The sequence below is a fragment of the Plectropomus leopardus genome, chromosome 9, assembly GCF_026936395.1.
Source record: "Plectropomus leopardus strain MGB_pleo_1.0 chromosome 9, ASM2693639v1, whole genome shotgun sequence".
NCBI lineage: Eukaryota > Metazoa > Chordata > Actinopteri > Perciformes > Serranidae > Plectropomus > Plectropomus leopardus.
The window spans coordinates 10,356,314-10,379,281 of record NC_142184.1 but is presented as its reverse complement, the minus strand read 5'-3'; the positions used below and the strand labels follow the sequence as shown (position 1 = coordinate 10,379,281).

General features: G+C 38.3%; 2 protein-coding genes across 5 annotated transcripts in view; one reads left to right on the top strand and one right to left on the bottom strand.

The window, feature by feature from the left end:
• The window catches only part of LOC121947210 (microphthalmia-associated transcription factor-like), a 52,329-nt gene extending 42,863 nt beyond the window's left edge, over positions 1–9,466 (bottom strand). For both annotated transcript variants that reach the window (XM_042492150.2, XM_042492151.2), the window contains exon 1: positions 9,225–9,466. In XM_042492150.2, the coding sequence (XP_042348084.2) occupies positions 9,225–9,328 (104 nt within the window). In that variant the 5' untranslated portion in view covers positions 9,329–9,466. The remainder of the gene's footprint in view (positions 1–9,224) is intronic.
• The window catches only part of frmd4bb (FERM domain containing 4Bb), a 54,504-nt gene that overhangs the window by 3,268 nt on the left and 28,268 nt on the right, over positions 1–22,968 (top strand). Inside the window, exons 3-4 of one of the 3 annotated variants that reach the window (XM_088081945.1) lie at positions 490–547; positions 1,109–1,218. The gene's annotated coding sequence lies outside the window, so the exon portion shown is untranslated. Of the gene's footprint in view, positions 1–422; positions 548–1,108; positions 1,219–18,230; positions 18,399–22,968 lie in introns of those variants that run through there. The other 2 variants (XM_088081944.1, XM_088081946.1) reach the window with 2 other exon arrangements.

Sequence of the window (22,968 nt, the reverse complement as noted above, 5' to 3'; positions counted from 1 at the left end):
ATTTTGCAGGTGAAGACCAAGGGGCTCCCTAAGCCTGTGCCCTGAAAGCCCATTTAGAAATCTACATCTGTCTAACATTGCTGTCTATCTATAAATCACTTTTACTACCATTTCCAACAAAAACCTGACCCTCCCGCCCCCACACACACCCTTTTTTACTAAAAAGCTGTCAGTAAATGTCAAAAATAACTTGTTTCCAATTCTAATTGTAAAGTAAATCCTCTGTCCCTGCAAATTAACAGCGCTGCTGAGAGATTCAGATGCAAAAGCAAAACAAAACAAAACCGGGTAAGCTGTTAAAGCATCTCAAAGAGATAATCAGGTTCCTTCCAGGAAGCAAGGGCCAGCTGGGATAACTTGAACTTGCCGGGTCTTATTTCTCTAATTACGTTCCTTGCCCCTCATAATTCTCCTCTCGCCAGGACATCCTGCTCTAACTCCTGCTCTAACTCCTGCTCCTCTCTCCTCCCTCTGTGCTTCTACATGGAGAAAACGGAGCATCCAAGGACAGCCTGGTGGAGGATTTCATGCACGTTCCTACAGCAGGGTGAGTGAGTCCATAAGGTTTTCAAGTTCACACAAGTAAGGATGTTGTACAAGCACAACGAAGCAGCTTTTTTTTTCTGTTACACTTACGGCTGATTTATCATAGATTTGTGTCAATAACAGACAATACGTTCAGCCCATTCACAGCTGAAAAGCATTATTCAGACCTCATTTTTACACACAATAACCGTGAAAAACTTTTTTCTTGACCTTATGTGATAATTATGAAAGACCATTTGTAAGGGTTTTACAGAGTTGTCACTCCCAAAAAGGTTGAGATACTGTATATACAAATTTGATGCTTTAATACTAAAACCCTTGCAAGGTTAAACCTCTGGGGTACTCATGTCATGCTTTTATTTGTAGCTAACACAGATCAGGTGATCTGTTGTTTCTCATCACAGGTGTGTGGGGGGGGGTGTGGCCTGGAGAACAAGGGGAAGTGAAATGTTTGAGGTGCTGAGAAGTGAAAATGCTTTTGGAGGTAGACGAAGGAGTTATGAAAGATCCTGGCTGCTTACAAGGAAGATGGAAAAAGACATTAAGCTCTTTTTTATGGCAGGGTCTCATCCGTGTGAAGAAAATACAGATGTGTTGAGATGTGAGGACCACTACTGAACAAAGGGGACTGGAGATCAACTCTAGGCCAGAGTCCTCCCAGTTCAACTTCCGGTGAGTTTGATCCGTTTGAGGACTTTTTGCATTAAATCATTGTTCAGATTAATATGTTTGCATTCTGAAGGTTGGTTGGAATATGTGGAGTACTTTTTTGAATTGGACTCAAGTAGTGGACATCCAAGTGGACATTAAAATTATTTGTGAGGTTGTTTTTTTTTAAATTTTGTCATGCATACATTTAGTATGTTGCTTTGTTATTGGCTGGAGGACTTCAAAAGCACCCAAATTCCTTGAATTTCCTCATTTGGCCAGATTTTAAGAAATGGATTTTGGCTTTCAAATTATTATCGTAACAAGGCTTTAAACTCAAGCTGAGTTTCATTATTGTCAACCGGAGCAAAAAACACACAACGAAATACGGTAATATTGCACTCAATGATTTTTTCAGATTGTTGAAAGAGTGTCAGTAGAAAATTGTGCATAATGTAACCAGCATTCTTTTAAATTGGGGCCTTTTGTGTTACATTCAATTATAAATGTGTTTAATTAAAGAAAGTTGACATTTTTTTAATCAACAAGCAATTTGTTGTATTTTAGCAGTATACTGAAAGCAGCAGAAAGGCAGTATTTTTGCAAAGTAGTATCATTATTGTGAAATTCAACAGCATTATTGCATATTGCATATTTACCTCATATCATGCAGCCCTAGTTCTGGTTGTTCAAAATGAGCTTTTTGAAGATGTCACATTGGGTTCTGGAATATGTTGCCAGTAATTTTTCACTATTTTCTGACATTTCATCTGACTTTCAATAGATTAATGGAGAAATGAAAAAGTTACAGCCCTGCAATATTTTGCATCAGGCAGGATGTTGTGTATAAAGTGCTATTTATCAGTGTTGTTGCAGTCTCTACTGGTCACCAACAGAGGCTGACAGAGATCACATATTACTATTATTGGCAAAAATAAGTTTTTGAGGATTTTCCAGTGTAGAAATGGAAAGCAAACGCATGCTTCAAAAAGCTGCAGAAGAAGTTACACAGTAAAGTGATCATGACGGCGGAACAAGTCGTTGACATGCAGCCACGACACCTGTCTGTGTCATTAAGCTCTTTGGTCCCTCTTAATATCAAGGACGAAACCCTTCGGCCTCTCAGGCATCTCTGTCTAGGATTCCCCACGGGAACAGGCTGCTCCCAGTACTAACTTTCATAACTGTCGACCTCTGACTCAGCTCTCTGTCACAGGAAGATTTAAATGCACCAGTAATTATACTATTTTCCTAATTTCATAAAAATTAATCTTGAGATAAGTTTATAGCTGATCTGCAACGTACTTTAAAGGCACAATAACCATGAATTAGACATAATATGTTCAGTATTTTTTATAAGTAATAAGTCTGCAGTCAAGTCAGCCATGTTGAAACATGACTGAATGTTTAACCTTGGTGCTCCCTAAGTACAGACCATTTTTAATATGTACAGGTATTGAAATTTATCATTGAGTGTTTGATCACACTCTTAGTCTTGTTTGTCTTTTCTTTGATCAAATATTTCCTTGTTTTAAGAATTATGTGAATTTAAAACTTTTATCCAACATTAAACATAATAACCCTTTAAAAGTAGAAGTAGCTAGTAGAAAGCTTATATTCAAGATTATTTGTCCCTCAGGAAATTTGCGTTGGACATAAAAGCTGCCACATAAAAATACGTACAGACGTAAAGTGCATAGTACGGACAAGTGCAGACATAAAGTGCATTCAAATACATGCACCACTGTTGTCATTTACACCCTCCTTTTGTCCTGAATTGAGCAGATTCTCTGATAGAGCAAAGAAAGAGCTTTATACCTGTTCAGGTACCTTTGATTGGCACCCGACAGGATCTGCCTGATAGGAACAGTACATATTCTGAATATGGGACGTGGGAGGGGTCTGATCATTTTTCTAGCCTTTTTCACTAAAAAGCATTTGGTGAGGCGATGCTCCCTCACCCCCATCACTTTCTTTATTGTGTGGACCAGTCTGTTTTATTTGGGATTTTTACTTAAAGCTACAGTACCAGCACGTTCTCACTCCCAACTTGTCAAACACCACCGCTTTGATACCAGAACACAGAGGCACCTTTCACGGCGGTATGATAGACAGCAGGCCGCAGCAGTTGTTGATGCTGCGGGCAAAAAGTCAACTGGTCCAATATTACCATTCTGTTACTGGACATCGGTTTGAGATACAAATGCATGGAGTAACCCTTTGTGGTGTTATTAACCTACACTGGCCAGCTGCAGTTTGTAAAGCAACCACCAACTACCAAAATATTAGGAGCGAGACAGTCCCTACAGGACAGGAGGTTGGTGGATGCATGGCTGTTTGTAGTTCATTAAAGATCATTTCTGAAGAGAAATATCATGTGGTCCTGATGGCATTTGCAAGAATTCCCTGCAAAGCTCCTTCTGAAGCCCTGAGCTGAAGATATTGAGCTTGACTGGGTGAGAGGAGACTCCTCTTGGCTCTGATTGGTTGTTTTTGTTCAGGCATCAGGGATTCTTGCAAATGCCATTAGGAGCACTACTAAGAGGCAGAGGAGTCAGATTTTTTCACAGATTATCTGTCTCATATACTATTGGCAGGATGTAATTTACGGAAATATGACAAAAAGTTCTTTTTTAATGTAATTGATGAATTATCAAACAAAGCTGGGATTCCTTAATGTTAAATACTTTCCATCATTGCATGATAAAACATTATTACCCTGTTTCCAACGCAAAACACTTTCAGTCTGCACGAAATGTAACGTTGGTTATATTCAGCAAAGTATATGTTGCATGTCATACCCTCCTCTCTCTCTTGCTCCTGTTTCTACACAGTCCTTTGTCAAATATTAGCAAAAATACCACATAGAAAATTTAAAAGGCAACAACAAACAGAAATAAACTAATCCATCTAATTACTGAGATAATATCTGCATTTATGCTAACATTTTGAAAAAATATCCAGCTTTTCACATGTGCTATGAACTGGAAAGCATAACTGCGACTTTCAGCCTCAGTTTGACTCTGCATGCCAAGTAAGCCTGCAAATAATGATCCCCCAACTCCCAGCTTCAGATATAACACATTCAGTGCTAAATTTATACCTCTTATTTACACTGCATAGAAGACTAGTTTCACCGTCTGTCTCACGTCTATGTTAGGAACAAAAAGTCTGGCACGTCGTCTGCAGCCGTCTGAGCACTCTGTCAACTTTATAAGACAGCAACAAAATAATCTTTGAACCCAAAAATGACATTTTGTCACACTTAATATTTTAAATTTAGAAACAGTGGGGTAGGACATCATACACCTCCAATAATCAATCAAACTAATAATATCCATTTTGCGCAACAATGTCTCGGAGCACAGTCATCGTGACTTTTATTATGCTGGATCATCCTCATGTGATGGGAAGAGGAAGTGGGATACCTTCAATCGAAACAACTGTTCAGACAACTTCACATATTCCAGAGGAAATGACACGAAATAATCTGTGATACTTCACTCCTGCTGAGACTGGCTATCACTGCAGCTCTGACAAAACAACACAGCTCAGATTCAGCCCTTGTACGTGTAACAGTATAATGACATTTCACTAATAGAGAAATTAGTTTAAAAAATGCAGAAGTGGGTTAAAGGTTAGGACTGTTTTTTTTTCTCCCTGAACTGGTGTTTTGGCTGAATACAGAGAAAAGGAGATAAACTCAGAATCTGCAGGAAAATGTCCAGAGAGGGAAAAAATAACAGGAGTCTACCAAACGTCTGCAATAAGAGCTCTGTCTGCACACAGTGGCGTACTGTCCTCTGTATGTCTCACCCTCACAATGAAGCCATGTATTACTCCCGCTGAACAGCATAACGGAAGCGCGTAGACACAAAATACAGATAACGAGACACCATTCTCTTAATAGCTGTATTGTCGTCATCACCGCCGTCATCATCACAGAGGCAAAGTGGTGTGTCTCACAACTTCCCAGTTGGATCACAGCTGCTTCATAATGTTTAGATGTCCAGAAAAAGGAGTTGTGTTTTTTCATCATAACTAAAAATAAGCCTGGTTATATGTTAATGTTAATACCTAAAAAAATATTCTCATGCTCATCTGTGTTTAGCATGTTTTTAACTGAGGTAAAAACCCATTAAATGATGACAGTACTATTGTCAGCAACAAAGAAAAGCACCAATAATTCCGTGCTCTCTATTCATTTAAGGAACCTTATGACATTTTGGACATTTTGCAATACTTAATTTCGTTTTCTTGCCGAGAGTTTGTTGAAAAGATCAATACCACTCACACCTGTTCATTAATATCAAGCTGCAGCTGGTTAGCTTAGATGAAATGTGAAAAACAGGTGGAAACAGGTAGCTTTGCTCCATTTTAAAGGTAACAAAACTCATCTTGCAGCACCTCACAGTGATGGAAAGACTCCACCAACACATTCTCATTCCCAGCTTGTCACATATTGCCAAATGTTCAGTGGACTTTTGAAGTCTGCATATCTGTTGTTGACGTTCTAGGACGCTGTGTCAATTTACACCTACACGGACTGTTTCTTTTCAGACTAGACTTACGTTTTCACAGGAAATGTACAGTTTCTGCTCGTTAGATGCATACGATCTTTTTCAAATATAAGTACAACATTGGTAAAACACCTTGTATTTATGTTTATATATTTGTGCAACAAACACAGGTTGTTAGTTTTAGGCAACAAAAGTGCATGGTTAGCATGGTTTGGTTTTCCTTTCGTACAGTAAGCAAACTGGTGCCTCTCGGGTGAAAGTCTAGTGTTTGCTGGACCTATTCACCACCCCTCCTACCTGCTCTACATGGACTCTTCAGTTCCTCAAGTTATGTTTTTGTCTGGCTGCGTTTCAAATTGACACCACTTGGCAGTGTATTATACTGTCGCAAAAGGATTGTTTTTAGGTTGGTATCTGATGTGGAAATCACTGACAAAAATTAGGTATCTGACAACTTTAGAATGAGTCCAGGTTGGACTCCCATGAAAACCTCAACTAGTCATTTTAACTTCGGTTTCAGTATCAATTAAACAAACAAGATATGACATGTTAATTAGAGAGCTTTAGATGTGTCTTATGGCAGAATTTTAAACATTTCAAACAAATTTTTTTAGAGACTATTGCACAGGTCTAAAGTCTAAGTGTTTTATATACCATTAAACATTATTAACCTTATTATTAACCTTACTTTTGTTGCACACCCTTGTTTCTATCTCCCGTATTTCTACACTGTCCTCTGTCAAATAAAGGCAAAAATTAGGGTTTCTTGCCTCTCTCCTTAACATGTCATATCTAATTTGTTTAATTCATGGTGAAAATGAAGTGTTAAATGACAAGTTGAGTTTTTTTATGGGAGTCTTGTCATCACTGTGAGCTGCTGGAGGGGGAATTTTGTTATCTTTGTACCAAGTTAGACAAGCTGTTTGCAGTTTTAAGACTTTATGTTAACTGTCTCTTGGATCTTGTTTCACATTTAACAACATACATAAAAGTAGTATTAATCTCCTGATCTAACTCTCTGCAAGAAACAAATAAGCATATTTCCCAAAATGTCAAACTGTTCCCTCAAAAAAAAAATCAAATTTTATTTGCATTTGACTGCACAAATAGCATATGAATATGACTAAGGGCCCCTGGAAATAGGTATGCAAAGGGACCCACTACCTCGGCAAAATAGGTCATACTTTGTGGTGGTTTTGCGTCTCTTTGTAGTAGTTATGCATCTTTTTACTGGTATGTGTCTTCTTTGTGGACACCCTGAGTCTCTTCCTGGTTGGCATGTGTTAATTTGACATATGACATTTTGTAAGTGAAGGCCAGAGTGCCTCCTGACATTTGAGGTCCCTGGCCCTGTGCCCAGTGGGACCCTTTAGTAATCCATCCAGGATCAGGCAGCACACTTACTGTGCAGTAATCTGACATGGAGAAAATCAAATATCTTGATATTTTTTAACAAAATGCTATTATATTTCTATGTGATGATATTGTAGAGTTGACAATTATTTGTGTTTTCACAAAATATTTACACAATGAACTTTTTGATAAATATTCATCAGTGATGTGGATATAATGACTAAGTAGGTAGAGTCTGGTTAGTTCAGAAAATGACATCACTTTACTGTAGTGCAGCTGGGCCTGTCACAATAACTACTTTTGTTGAAAATAACAGTGATAAACAATATTATTATCATTTTAAGACCATTAAATGCTGCCGATAGAATGATAGTATAAAAGCGTAATAATGCAAGTACAGTACACCCTTTTACTATTAACTTTTCAATTCACTAGAAATGACAGTAAAAGGTGTTTCTGCATAGTTTTTTGTTTCTGTTTATTTAGCCTAGGCACTACGTCCAAGTCTTATAATGGTCATGAAAACCTTGCTTTTTTTTTTGGCATCAAGTTGGCAAAAATGTTGCTGACATTTTTTAGTAAACAAACATGCATGGAATATATAGCTTATATACTCTGCCACCACCATGGCTGTTTAAATTCCTCATTTCAGATCTTGTTTTAATGATTGTAAATGCTTTAACTAGAAATCTACACATGTACACCAAAGCATGTTTATTAGAGTATATTTCAACTTTTAACTACTACATTTTATTATTGTTTATTGTTTTGTAAGACTTTATTTCAGTTTTAACTGCTTTGCGTATTGGTTATCTGCTTATTTTAACTTATTTAACGTTGCTAACATTTTTTTTATGTCTATTTTCATGCTTGGAAAAATAAGGGGTTCCTTAAATTGATTTACACAGTCTTAAAGGTTTGAATTGAATTGCATGTAAAAACCAGGCTTTATCATACAATCTATGAACATGACCTCGATTGTTTTTGATGACCTCAATAAGTTGTCTGTAATTATTATGACAAGCCTATATGCAGCCCTTTAAAATCAGGAAAAGACAACATTTACATTATTATAATCTCCAAAATCTAAGTTTCTTATCACAATATTGATATAATATCCATATATTGTCCAGCCCTATTCCTTCAACAAAGTCCTAAAATCCCTGGACAGAGCATTAGTACTTCAACTGCACTGATAGCATCTAAATATAACATCAAACAGATATATGAGACAGCACACTTACTGTGCAGTAGACTTCTAGAAGAAGGGTGAAAGGTCAAGTCAGACCACATAGACCTGACTCAGCTCAAAGCTGACTGTGTGGAGAGGCCTCGACATGCTAAAGCTGAAAATAGCTTTCTGATAAGTCAGTGTTTGTGTTCACATCCTGAGAAACCATATGAACTATTCAAGTTTGGAACATTTATTCTAAGAAGGAGGTTTGTTTTATAAGGATTTAGAGCACTTTCTCCGTGCAGAATTTTTATCCAGCTCTGGATATAAATACACAGAAAGGTAGCTACTTGATTCAAAAGGAGATTTTGTCACTTCTGGAGCTCTAATCAGCTCTCAGCTAGTTGATATTATCTGTAAACTTTGTGCAGTGAATTCCAGAAAAGATCCACAACAAGAAGCATCTGTTTCATTTAGTATGCAGTTGGATTTTAGGTGTTTCACCACAATTTACATAGATAAAACAGTAGCATAATATTATTTGACTAATCAAAGCAGTTATTCTGCGGATTGCATTTTGCATGCAAAATGCCATGCAGAGATATCCATAAATAATATTTTTTTAGGAGAATCAATGTAATCAGCAACACGCCCATCAGCTTTATCTGCACTTAAACCATCAACACAAGTGAGGCTGAGCAGCATCTCTTTAAACTGACCTGTCTGCTCCTCTAAGAGCTAATATTTGAAGTTGATGTTGACAAGACAACACCCAAGTGTTGCATAACTTCATGCCAGCAGGATAACCATAAGAAACGGGAGGCAAGTTGACTCCCATTCCGGAGCTTAGCTCCATTAACATCAATGCAGAAAGCCTCATACATGCACCGACTCTGGACAATAACTCAGAAAGTCTGCAGCCTAATTATCACCCAAACACCAAAACCGCTCCAGCGTGGGAAATAACTGTCCACAGAACTGACCTGTTTTTCAAGGGTTGACTCTTCAATTCGTAGTACGTTTTAGGTTCCTCTTGAAACTCCTCTCCAACCTCGAAGTCGGGAACTATTCCCGATTCGGACTGCATACTTGCAGAGGTCAACTTTTGGAAACGTTAAACCCCTGAAAAAAAACCCAGACGGACGATATTTATGCCGCCGTACTTCGCTTAGTACCAACCGCTGTCAACGCAGCTGCCTCTGTGCAGAACCCGGAGCTCTGTAGTCCTCCACAGCCGCGAGCACAGCGCTGCTGACGGGCTGCAGGCGACCAGCCGACTACCACTACCAGGATGCACCTCGGCTGTCAATGTCAGCATGGTTCTCATTGGCTGCAACATCCCGAGGGGATTTTACAGCCTTATTTGCTCACACAGTGAAACTCCAGTGTCATAAAGTTTATTTAGCCTTCTTAAATGATGAATATTATTAATGAACGCGAACAGCTGGTTTTCATTACTTTTATTGGTTAAATGTAAACATTGGTTTTGAGTATTGTAATATTGTAATGCTTTATTACCTTGTTAGAGACAATGACCTCACATAACACCTGACTGTAGTACAATAGGCCTAATATATATTAACATATTAGTAGGCTGGAAACTTGTGCTGTCTGTATGAAGATGAGTTGTTCTCCATTAGAGGAGTGTGAGGTTGGTTGGGACACCTTACTGTGGGCTAAAATATGTATTATTTAAACTGAAATAAATACATTTCAGTCCTAATAGGAAAGCCCTTTTATTTACAATGTCACTTGTTTGAGCAGAAAGACATCATTTGGAAATACATTACTGAGAGATGGAGTTTAGCTGTCTCTCGAGTTTTCATTTCAGTAGCATCTAATGGCTTAATTTGGTTACCACAGGCCAAAAAAAAAAGAAAAAAAAGTAATTTGAGAGTTGGTAAAGTGTTAAACAGTTGAGCTCTGCACATTTAAAATATGTGCAGGGGTTGAAATTTAGGCCTTTACAAAGGTCATGCAATAAACATTCACTCAGTCACTTCACGAGGTCTTATTTGATTAGGAAAAGCCTTTGTCTTGTTTTTGTCTACTTTTTTCAACATGTTGACATAATGATGTCATACAGTTACACATGGCAACAACAAGCATGACTGAAAGCAAAATTGCTAAGTGCTCCGCACTGAAAATTTGAACGTAAACTGATACATTTATGCTGACATTTAAAATGAACACCTTTGTCATATTGTCATAAAGAATATTGTTATCATAAAAATAGCTTGATATATTATGAGATTATTTAGGGCCATATCGCCCACCCCTAGCAGGAACTAAAAGTATTATTGTCCCAACCGTCCCAAGGAGAGCAGACACACTTTGGACTCTTGTGCTAGTGTAGCCGAGCATCCTGAGTTCACCTAACTAAATAAGTAATTCAACAATAAACGGGATGCAACAGTAAGATGGTGCAACAGTTCCAACAGCAACTGCTGTCTTTTTTTTTCTTGACCTAAAACTCCCACACATGAGCACCCCTACAGTGGAAGTACCCTGAAACTTTTCTCCACGCTACTGCAACTCAGAAGGACACACGATATATAAAACAGTCTGTGACACAAGCTGCCAATTAAAAATTAATTCATTGGACAAACTGATAGGCCAGAAAACGAGCTTTCTAGGGATATGTTCTTTGTTTGTAGCATAACTAAAAATAGTATGGTAGAAGATCAATTAAAAAAGAGCCAAAATGCACATACACACTGTAGATTTTAAAATTTTGAATAAAATCTAAGCAATAGTTAGAGTATATAAGCGTGGTGAATGGCATGGATGTAATTGCTTGCTATAAAAGCAATGTCCCAGCTGACCCCACCCTATGTCCCTGTGCAATTTGATAAAAATGGAAGGTACACAGTTTTTGTAGCATGAGAAAAAACAAATCAATAAATGGTAAGTTAATACAATTATTATGCTCAGAGGTCAAACTCTCCTTATATGTATAGAGTGACCTTGAAAGCCATCAATGATGATCAGTCATAGAAAGAATTTCCATAAGAATACATTGCAAAGCCGCTTTACTTAAACTAATGTCCACTTTTGCACCAAAACAACAAAGCACAGCAGCAGCACTTATTCACCCTGGTAATTATTTCTGGCCTATATCTTGCATTTCTCTCAGCAGTCCAGTTAAGCAGGTATTTGCACCCAAATCATAACAAACCTGGAGACTCTGTCGACCCTCATGTCTCTGTTTCCCTCCAGCTCCTGTGCAGACACACCAACCTGTCTTTGGTCTCCTCCTCCGCTCCTCACTCTGCTCTCTGCTCACCAAGTTTTGTCTCCCCAATGGACTCCTATCTGCCACTTGGGGGCAGTATGTAGCTAGAGAAGCTGGTGTTGTGGGCCCACTGGGGGCACTTGCTTTCGATTACAAAATGGAAATTCAAGTTCAATATTTGCATTCGCATCATCCTGCTGAACTGGTTGAAGTCTGCTTTTTACCAATGCAAATTTCATGCAAATGTGCTCCTGCTGGAAAGCACAGACTTAAAAAAATAACTAAAAATAACGCCTTAAATGACATGATGATGATTGGAGACAGACACAACTCGAATAGGAAACAGAATTTGCCAGTATGTAGACATTTTATTTGCCACAAAAGCTCAGAGACATATGAAAAGCAAACCGAGTTACAGTCAGAAGAGGAGACATGAAGCAGGACCTGCAGGGCTTCACATTCAGTCACAGTGGACGGACACAAAAGACTAGACAACACATATTATTCTGGGTGTTGTTGTGGGGTGAAAAGCGGCACTGATTACTGAGGGCCTCCAGCTGAGGGAGGCCCCCAGAGTTTGTAGACTACAATGCCCTTTGTTATTTCTCAAGTGAGTGTCGTGTTTAAATACTTGATACTTCAGTACAGATAGTTCTGTCTATGAAGCATGATTTGGTTGAACATGTTATTTTATGGTAAAGCTTAAGCTTGTTTGGTCAAAAATAATCATATAGTTTGGGTAAATTGCAAAACAGTAAAATGAATTGAGATAAAGGGCCCCTGGGCACAGATATGGTAGGGCCCCCCTCCACCTCTCCTACACAGGACCAAGACACACAGACTCTGTGGTGGTTTTGCATCTCTTTTTTAGTCCATATGCATCTTTTTATGGTTTTGGTAATTTTTGTAGTCATTTAGGTGTCTCATAGTTATTTTATGTGTTTTAGTGATGTTGTATTCCTTGTGGTTGTTTTGTGACTCTTTGTAGTCATTTTGAATCTGTTTGTGGTTGATTAGCCCATTTTGATAGTTACTGTGTGTCTGTAGTTATTTTTGTATCCTTTGAGGTAATTTTGTGTGAATTTTTGTCATGTTCTAACTCCCTGTGGTTGTGTTGTTACTTGCTGTAGTTATTTAGGTGTATCTGAGGTGACTTTGTGTATTATTAGGGCTAATTTGGTGTTTCTTTTTGGACTTTTGTAGTCATTTTGTGTCTAGGTGCTAAGTTGGTGGAATACTATGCCAATTTTGATTTGATTACAGCCTGAAAAAAACAAGCTGTACTAAGGATATTTTAAACAGGGGGCTAAATGCTTAAACATGTACCTGCCACAGCCAAAATCTACATTGTCAAACCACAGAAATACAACAGGTTACTGGTGTGATAATTGATCAGTCCCATTTTGTGCCTCCCTTTCCAACTCCCCCCCGCCTGCTTATACATTCAACATTCTGCCATAACAACATGTGCATGATGGCTGTAGCCCACAAATACAGTGTGGAGACTGACAGCGACACACTGGCTGTGTGCCATTAGATAACTGAACACATGGACGTAATTAGAAAGACTAATACATCATCGTTTAAACAGTGTTGTGAGGATTTAATGAGCAGTAGCAGCCAGTGCAAACATTGGCTAAAAACACAGTGCATGACCTGAAATACCAGATAAAAAGGCATGGAATCATTAGTACTGTATTATCCTGAAAAATATAATTTCGTTTATTTTGATAACTTCTTATTTTACTGTGATGTGTGCCTGATGTTTTAAATAACCCATAATCTTGCAGCTCTTCTCCTTAGAAGATCCTGACAGTGGCAGTGGCAGTAGAGAGCACCTACTCGAGGTGACTGCAAGTTCAGAATTACAGCCTTTAAGTCGACCTGCTTTCTCAGCTCACTCCCAAATAAAAACTACATATTTTTCATCTTACCTGTAGCACTATTATAAATCTACATAGTTTAGGTGTTGAGTTGCAGTGTTGTAGATATCTGTCAGAGAGAGGTCTGTTGTCTCTTCAGTATAATGAAACTAGATGGCACTCTGCTTGTGGTGCTCAAAGCTAAAAAAGAATAAATAAAAATGATGATGTTGAGTAACCGGGTCATGATTTCTGGAAAGTAACATTGCTGTTGAGTTTTTCAAACGCATTGTTTTGGCGCTTTGTGCACCAAAAACTGCCAAGTGCTGGAGAGAGGGCAGACATCTCTATGAACGATATCTCCAACAAGTGACAACTCACACCAAAATAATTTAGATCGATAATAGCACTCCTAGTAAAGAGGAAAAATATGTATTTCTTATTTTTGGGTGAACTGTCACTTGTAAGAATGTAGAAGTGGGTCGCCCACAAACACTAGGGAGGAAGAACCAGCCTTAAGCTTTAATCATAGTCGGCACCAGTGATTGTCTTGTATTGTAATTATCATAGTGATTTTAATTATGATCTCACACTGATTTTTATGTATTGTGTCATTTATATTGAAGTAGTACAGTATATTCGCTGACCTGCTCAGGCACAACATATTCAAATTAGCCACCAGCTAACTCTGGTGCAATTGCTTTAAATTGTATGCTGTCTGTGTGAAGAATGAATAATAAAATAAATAGATGGAGGCCAACAGTAGGTGTGAATAGACAGTCCTCTACCTTTCTTTTCACTAAACGGAGGGCAGCTGTCTGCCAATCATAGCAGCCGTTTGTCACTAAGCGCTTTATGTTGCAATCAAAACAACATCCTGGAATATGAGCCAAGGTTTATCAGGACATAAGTGAAGTGTTATGCTGACTGTCATCTACTTCTATATCCTAAAAGACAACTAAAACAACAGTCAAAAAGGAGACTCAGTTGTCGCTACAGATAACAAATCTGTCATCATTATAGAACATTATTTGGTCTGTGCTACATGAAGTGAATACTGAAGTGTTTTTCTGTTGCAAAAGTTGAAATATACAACATATCCTAAAATATCTGTCAGCTACAATTATGATGCTTTTGTATATTGTTAGTGGAAAGTTTAAACTGAAATTAATTTGTGCTTCCCAAAAATCTCAGTGATAACACGCAACATTTCCAAAACCAGACACATTTATGCAATTGTTTCTGGTGGGCATCGTTGCCCAATGAAGGCTCCTTATTTCCACTGTGTTTGCTTATAGAGACTTGCCCAAGTTTCCAAAACTTTCTAATCACATGCATGGGATTATTTTTCCATTCATTGCTCAGAATGTTTTTTACAGTCAGAACACAATGTTTGCATGGCGCTTATTCAAAGTATTTCTTTATGAGACCACGGATTAACTTTATGTTGTTGCTCGGCTCCTTTTAGTTTCTATTGTTATGGGATCTGTGTTTGTATTTATATAAAGCATCTGCCAAGAAACATTTGACTATGTTTAAATGGAGACTGAAGAGTAATTGTGCACACACACACACACACGCGCACACACACACACACACACACACAAAGTCAATTATGCATAAAAAGTACAAAAATTCAGCTCCAGTTTCATCTTGCACACAATTTTAAAGTAGATTTTGGCTTTTTGTATTGTGCAAAGTGATGGAGAGACTGATGATAAGTTGCACGCAAACATGTAAAATTTCATGACCCTGTTTGCAGCAATACACTGTAGGTTTAAAGTAAAATGGCTTAAAAATTAAAAGCAACCTACAGTGTAAAATGTACATACATTAATGCTGACTTTAGTCTTGTATTGTAAAAGGTACAGTTAATGTTTATGTCGCTGGATCTGCTAGCTTTTGACAAAAAAGCACTGTCTCGGATGTATCCTCTGAATGTATTAAAAGTACAGCTTGCCATTGATGATAGAATTAATGAGGGCAACGAGGGTAAAGAGGGAATCGTACTCTTTTGTTTATGAGAGCATTTTCCTGTAAGGAGGAGACTCACTGGACAGATGGTTTTGGGGGATCTTAATGAGATACTTATTCATGTCTGATGTCAGAAATCCACGAGTAGAGGGGGAGGTGGGGGTGGGGAAGCCTCGCTCGGCTAACAGGCTGCAGTATAGTATTTACTGTAGAATCTGAGGACATACAGAAATAACAGTACAGTTTATCTTTATTTATCAGTCTTAATGCAAAATGCAGTAAGTCAGTGTATTTTGATGGTCTATCTTGATATTTACTTGAGGAGTTGAATGAAATACCCGTTTTTTGGGACTTTAACAAAGCTGTGTTTGTGTGCTTCTTTGGAAAATTACCAGCGGAGTAAGAGTAAAGACAGTGATGAATATTTCAGTGGCACTGTCACTCCTGAGCTGAAATGAATATCACGCGTGAAACGCACACCAAGGTTCAGCAGTATTGCGTCTTTTGAATTGCTCGTGTCAGAGATGTTAAGTGATGTGTAAAGTGACTTAAATGTAATAACTGACTTAGTAGCATAATAACAGCCACCAAACTGGTATTTAAAATGTGCTCAGCATATTTCTGCACAACATGAGGCCAACAGGGACAATTTAAAAAAAGGATAATTCATTGAGTCTGTTTTTTTGCTGTTGAACAACATGTAAACTTTCTACTGGAAATAGTGCTGAGTGTCCGACTTTGACCCACTTTTCAATGTAGGTCAACTTAGATTAAGCTGTAAAGTCCTTTTTAAAAATAACTCTTTTTGTCATTAAATATGCTAAAAACAAACCTCAGGGTCCTGAACATTTGTCAAATGATCTTATTTGTCAGTGTTCAGTTGGTGTTGATGCTCCTACACATTGTGATAAAATCAAATATGTTTGCGCTGTCAGTGGTTCCTGTGTTTTGTCAGTTGTCTCATGCTAAATGCATCCTCCTCAGCAGCTCATGTTTTTAGCACTTTAGCACAGATCCTGTTTTATTGCCGCAGGTCAGTGGAAGTCAGGGGGAAAAAAATCCTTTGTGCAAATACTGTGCATCCAAGCAGACTAAAACATACATAAAAAACCTGTTAGCTGAACTGTCGGGAATCCCCTTTAGTCATGTTTACTGAAACACAGACACCTCATACAGACATTTAAAAGAAAGGTGTTAAAACAGTATAATGATACAGTAAAACATAATTTATTTTCTGAAAGTGTCTACAGTTATTGAACAAGGCAGGTAGGAGAGGCCTTATTATGCAGCCATGGGCGTATTATGAAACAATGGGCCACTGGGCGCAGACATGCTAAGGGCCCCACCACCTCTCTTTCACAGCAGCGAGACACACACTTTTTGGTGGTTTTGCATCTTATTTTGTTGTTTTATATCTGTTTGCAGTCATCATGAATCTTTTTTTAGGTTTCTTGAAGTCATTTTGTGACTCCTTGTTGTTGTTCTGTGTTTCTTTGTGGACTTTTTGTGTTTCTTTGAGGTCATTTTGTGTCTTTTTTGGTCATGAGACCAAATGAGACTCTCCCTGGTCAGCTCACATTAATGTGAGTGTCATTTTGCCATGCTTTGGGGCTCTGGGCCTGTTCCTGGCAGACCTGTTCAGTAGTCCATCCATGTATGCTAACTCAGCCAAAGACTAATCTGATGAAACACAGGAGGAAAAAAATGTTGCACTTAGAGGGACCTAGAACAACATATTTTTTAAAATTACTCAGTACATATTGAATAATTACAAGGTACAAACAGGGTCCTCTTGCAACAGCTGTGTCTTAAAAAAGACACAAAGTAGGTGTTGCATCTAAACTTAGCTAAAGAAAAAGCAGCAATAGAAAAAGATAAATAGATGAATTGGGAAATTAAATAAAGTCTTTAAAATATACTTTAATATACAGCAATGCAATTTACACTTCAGTAGTAACACATAATTTAACCTACAAAAGAAAACTTTACATGCATTATAATTAATATATCATCATTTTGAATATGATATAATATGAATAATTTCACTTAAATATCATCACTGTTACGCCATTATTCTTGCCTTGTTACCCAGTAGTAATACTATTGTACCTTCTAATAGGTAGGCCTAAACAATAATTTAAGAGATACTTGCAGTGTAATTTAAATTTTGGTCCCTCTTAAACAAAGTGTTAACTCCGCTTTCCCTAACCGTAAGTCTTTTTTCATTGTGCTTACAGCCCAACAGGTACCTAATAAGTACTTTATTGATATTCGGTATAAACTAAGTAATCACACAGTAATTTGAGTTGGTTTACTGTCATGTTTTCCATAGGTTTGTCATCACTTAATTTATTTTTCATAAGCCCTGACTTTATTGGATTGGGTGCACTGTAATCATGTGTTTGTTAAACAATATCATTTTAATATGAACCCCCGGAAGTAGGAGTAATTGTAGTCATTGAAACAACTAATGAGCATCTAAATAAACAATAAACTGATGTTATATGATACAATAAGGATATCAGAAATTAAATATTGAGTAATAGACATTGCATATGAATATTATATGCTGGAGATAATAACACACGGGAAAAAAAAAACTTAAGATCATTACTGATGAGCATAAAAAGGGAACTTTGTTTTTTGACCTGTTATGAGACAAATAAAAATGGATAAATAGGATGATATGTAGTATATATATAGAGTTTAATATCATATAGCCACAGGGATGCGACACAGGCAGCCTTGAGGACATCACACCTTATTATTATGAGGATTCAGTGTGAATCAGGCCGGCCGGCAGCTGCTGGATGAGAGGCAGAGGGAGGAGGGAGGAGGGAGGAGAGAGGAGGGAGGGGATGCGGGGCTTGTTCACATAATAGCCGGTGGGTGAAGGCGTGGTGAGTGTGGCTCAATACGAGGCGAGTGTGTGAGCTCCAGTAGTACCGGAGGATGAACACGGTTAGCGGCTGCACGGCGGCTCCCCTCCCCGGCAAAAGCAGCTGGGGAGACAGCTGAACGATCAATATGCAGGGGAAGCTATACCTTATCAATAAGACCTAAGCGGGGATATAAGGAGTGCAAAGGTAAGGCGATACGTGATGTGATGGAGCAGATTCAACCCGCCTTAGTGAATGAGTGAGCTGTGGGGAGACAAAGTAGTCACGGACGCATGTGATCCGGTATCAATGAGAATTACAACAGCATGGGTTTGGCTCTCTGCTGCAGCTGTTTCATGAGTAAAACGAGGAGCAGTGTGGTTTTATTTGACACATGTGTCTCAGTCATGGGGCTCAGGTGGAAACCACCCATATACAGTAGAGAAGCCCACAGTAGTACATTCATTGTTCTCCCTGCACAGTGGAAACTGGCCCTTAGGTGGGCTGGTCTCATGATAGGATGCTATGAACAATACTGGTGATTGTGATGGACATGAGATGGTCTTATTAGATGTGTTTGAGTAAAATCAAAAGTAGTTTATGAGCTATTTAACTGGAGTGAGAAGCATGCTGTACAATACAGAGATATAGGTATATGTGACTGGTGAATATGGAAAAGAATTGCTGGATGAATCATCATTTTACCCTTCTGCAGCACTGTGAACCATGCCTGTCTAAAGCATTGCTTTATTATTTGATTTTTTATGTTATGTTATGTTTATATTATTTGATTATTTTTGCTTTGTGTGTACATAATTAAGGTTTTTTATTTTTTATTTTGATTTAACTGTGGTGACACTTTTTTTTAAATTTTTGAAAGATATTAATTCAATTTAATATTATTTTAAATTTAATATATATTTTTTTTAATTCATGATTTGTCAGTCCACACAAGGCAGTTGATATGTAACTTTTGCACATCTCTCTTATCACACACAAAAAACAAGCAATTACGGCAGAGGGGTAGCGTAGGGGTCAGCCATAATTTGGCGCCTCTGGAGCAGTTTGAGGGTTTGGTGCCATGCTTAAGGGCATTTCGGCAGTGATCAAGGAGCAAACTGACACCTCTCCAGCTGCCAGCCCACACTCCATACTTGGTCTACATGGGGACTTAAACTGGCGACCCTTCAATTCCCAAACCAGGTGACCACAGACGGAGCTACTACCACCCATTTGGTGACTGAAGCTAGGCATTTTTAGACATATTTTACAAGGGCATTAGCTGTTGGTTTTGGTGCATGTAGGCCTCATGTCACCTCATGATTTTCTTTCTTTTAAATTTATGCTCTGGATGTCTATTCTTACTCCACAAAACAAGGATAAGTCCTGCTAAGGTTGACACTGACCTACTGATGTTATCTCAGAGTTGAAGGAAGAGACACATGCATGTGTGTATTTAAAGCTTCAGGAATTGTAAACAGGAATTGTTGTTGTCTGTACACGTGTCCAGCGTGAAACTCTGTCACTCTTCCTATTTGTTAAAGAGGATGTCCTGTCTCATTTATCACACCTGTCAGCTTCATGGGGACAGTTTATGACAGTCTTTAATGATCCATTGTGTAGGGTTTATGGGAATATATTGGCAGAAATAGAATATATTATAAAAAGTATCTTTTCTTTAGTGTATAATCCACTGAAAAAAGGGATTGTTGTATCTGTCTTACCTTAGAATTAACTGTTTTTATCTACATAGGAAGCAGGTTCTCCTCCAGAGAGGTTGCCATGTTGCAGCAGCATCTTTCTACATTAGCCCAGAGGGGGCAAACCAAACACTGGCTCTAGATAGGGCCGTACACATTTTTCCATCGGCCACCATAGTTGCAGCCCCCCTGTGACAAGAGCGGAGGAACAATACAGATTTTTAAAAAATGTGAAACTGCTTTATGTGGTGTTTCAAAAGGTTTAAATAGTTAATACCATTTATTTTGGAGAGGAAGAGACCTCTGTTGATAATTGGGCTCCTGGTAAAAACCTCCGGATCATAAGTTATCAAAGAAAAAAGGTTAGCACATGTTAGCACCTGCTGAGCTATCGACTCATCTCGGTCATGCCGAACAGCATTGGATAAACACTGATTTGTAGCATGAAACTGCTTTATTTAGTGTTTTTACAGTTAAATTCCCTAGTACGTTTGTTTTAGAGTGGAGGAGACATCTGCGGATAATTCTGCTCCTGGTGAAAACCTCTTGAACAAATTCTTACCAGGAGAAGTTTCAGCTGGTTGCAATCTGCCATCCAGATGCCACTAAATCTCCCCAAAACTTTCACACTGTTCCTTTGATACATAAAACAGAACCAGTTAAAACTAAGCACACAATTGTTTGTCATGAACATCTTCAGCTGTTTGTCAGCTTCAGGAGGCAGAGATGCTCCTGGTGTATGTTTGATGCTGCTCAGAAGGGTCTTAGCGCTCGGCTGGCAAACGTCCATTTAGGAATCAAAGCCTCCTGAGACTTTCTGAGAAATGTGCTGAAGACAGAGAGGGAGAGATCTATTTTTGGACAGGCAAGTAATCTTGTATTCATACTCTTACCATGGAGGGATTGAATCTGATATATATAATAAGGTGAAAGGCGAGCAACATCGCTGGAGCAGGTGAGGATTTAGGATTACAGCTTAAACTGCATTCTGAAATGCAAACTTTTTCTTTTTACTTTTGTACGTATTGCAGCTATACAGTGTCTACTATTGCACGAAGTATGCACACAATTTGGTACTTTGTCATAACATAGCGCCTATAACTTTGACCCTCTTCCTCATATATCCATTGCAGACCTTAGTGTGAAAATTGAAGGAGAACAAAAAAATATGCAATTTGGAACACAGCAAATTTTAACGTTAAAATTTTAATACAACAAATTCCCAAACTTGCAGAAGACAAAGGTCGGCTTTGCGGCTGTTGCTTTGCATCATAAGTAGTTTTAACTTTTAAGTGATATCTGCATACATTGTAGATTATTTGCGATTATTGATAATAGTCATTTCGGCTTCTGTCAGCCGTCAATGAGCTGTCTGCTTGCTGTCTATGTGACATAATCGGCTATGCAGAGGATTGTGGGTCAGAATAGCCAGAAAAGCATGCTGGCTTGCATTTTGCAAAATGTGACTGGATGTAGTTGGACATCCTGGTATTTTTTGCATACTGCATTTGACATACTATGTATTAAGAGTGGGATATACTGAGTCTTTTTCAGGCATGCTAAGTAGCATGGCAGTACAGGTATTTGAACCCACCATTTGTCTTTCACAAGTGCAGCTGTCCTTTTAATCAAAATCGATGAATCTAGTTTCAACATATCAGCTGATCTTGACATGTGCTTTCAGTCAAGCCAAAGATGATAAGTATAACTTGATTACATCCCTCGATATTATGGTGATAGGATGATTTTCACTGGGCTGCAGATACTCTGATTCATCTTCCAGGTCTTGAAATTTGGTCATGTTCCATTTTTCTCCACCCATTTGCGTTCGTGCCTCAGTGCCTCGTCCCTGAGCTCTGCAGAAAGTCACTGCAGTTCTCTGTAATGAAACTCTGCAGTTTTTGTGATATCGGGAGTGCCAGTGGGGACAGTGAAGGCAACTGGTGGTAACGCTCTCATGATTGCTTTTAGGCTCGTCTGTGTGTTTTGAATCAGCTAGTCGCTCGGTCGTCTGTTTCTATTTCATCTGCACCGAGGTGCAACAAATGGACAGCTTGAGGCTTTAAGAATATCTGTAATCTGAACATCTTGATTTGTAATAATTCTGATCAGTGAAGGTGGAGATTTTTTGTTTGTTTAGTATCTTCCTGATCAATCTGTTTATATGGAATGATAAAAACACAAAAGAAAAACAACAACAACAAAAAACCCACACATATCTGAGAAACAATGATGGATTACTGAACAAACCTACCTGGCACAGGCCCAGGGGCCCAAAGCTTTTGCGGGCTCCCTGGCCTTCATTTGCAAAATGTCATTAAAAAAAAGAAACGAAATAAATAGACAAATAGGCAAAACAACCACAAAGGCACACAAAAATACCACAAAAGACACAAAATTACCTCAATAAGACATAGAACTACTTCAAAAACACCTGAATGACAAAAAGTTGCGAAACAACCACAAGGAGACACAAAAAGACCACAAAAAGACACACAATCTGTATATCTGGGCCCATTGATTTATAATCCGCCTGTGCTTGGATCCAGGTATACGTAATAAAATGTGAAATTCTACGTTAGATCTTTTGTTCAAAGTCAAGATATGCCATCAAACACATTCACGTTCCCCAGATGATGGACTCATCAAGCTAACTTTGGAAACTTCATGAGCTTTTTACCTTCAGACAAATGCGTATATTGCACACAGAATAATAATAACACCACAAGCAGATTCCTATGAATTGCTAAACACATTCATTCTTCCATGGATAAAAACTTCTTTTTGGATAACATCTAGCTTTTGCTCCTGTAGAGTTCGATTGCAATTCTTGTAACTCGCTTTAGACAAATGCTAAATGACATTTCCATCAGCTGCACTCTGTGCTACTAACATGCAAAACTAAGGTGGCGAACATGGTAAACATCATACCTGCTAAACGAGTTAGCATTGTCACTGTGAGCATATTAGCATTCTGATGTAATTATAAAACTCAAACACTGCTGTGTCTAAATGCAGCCTCAAAGACACGCTAGCATGGCTGTGGACTCTTAGTCTTGTGCTTCGGTGTAGGATGT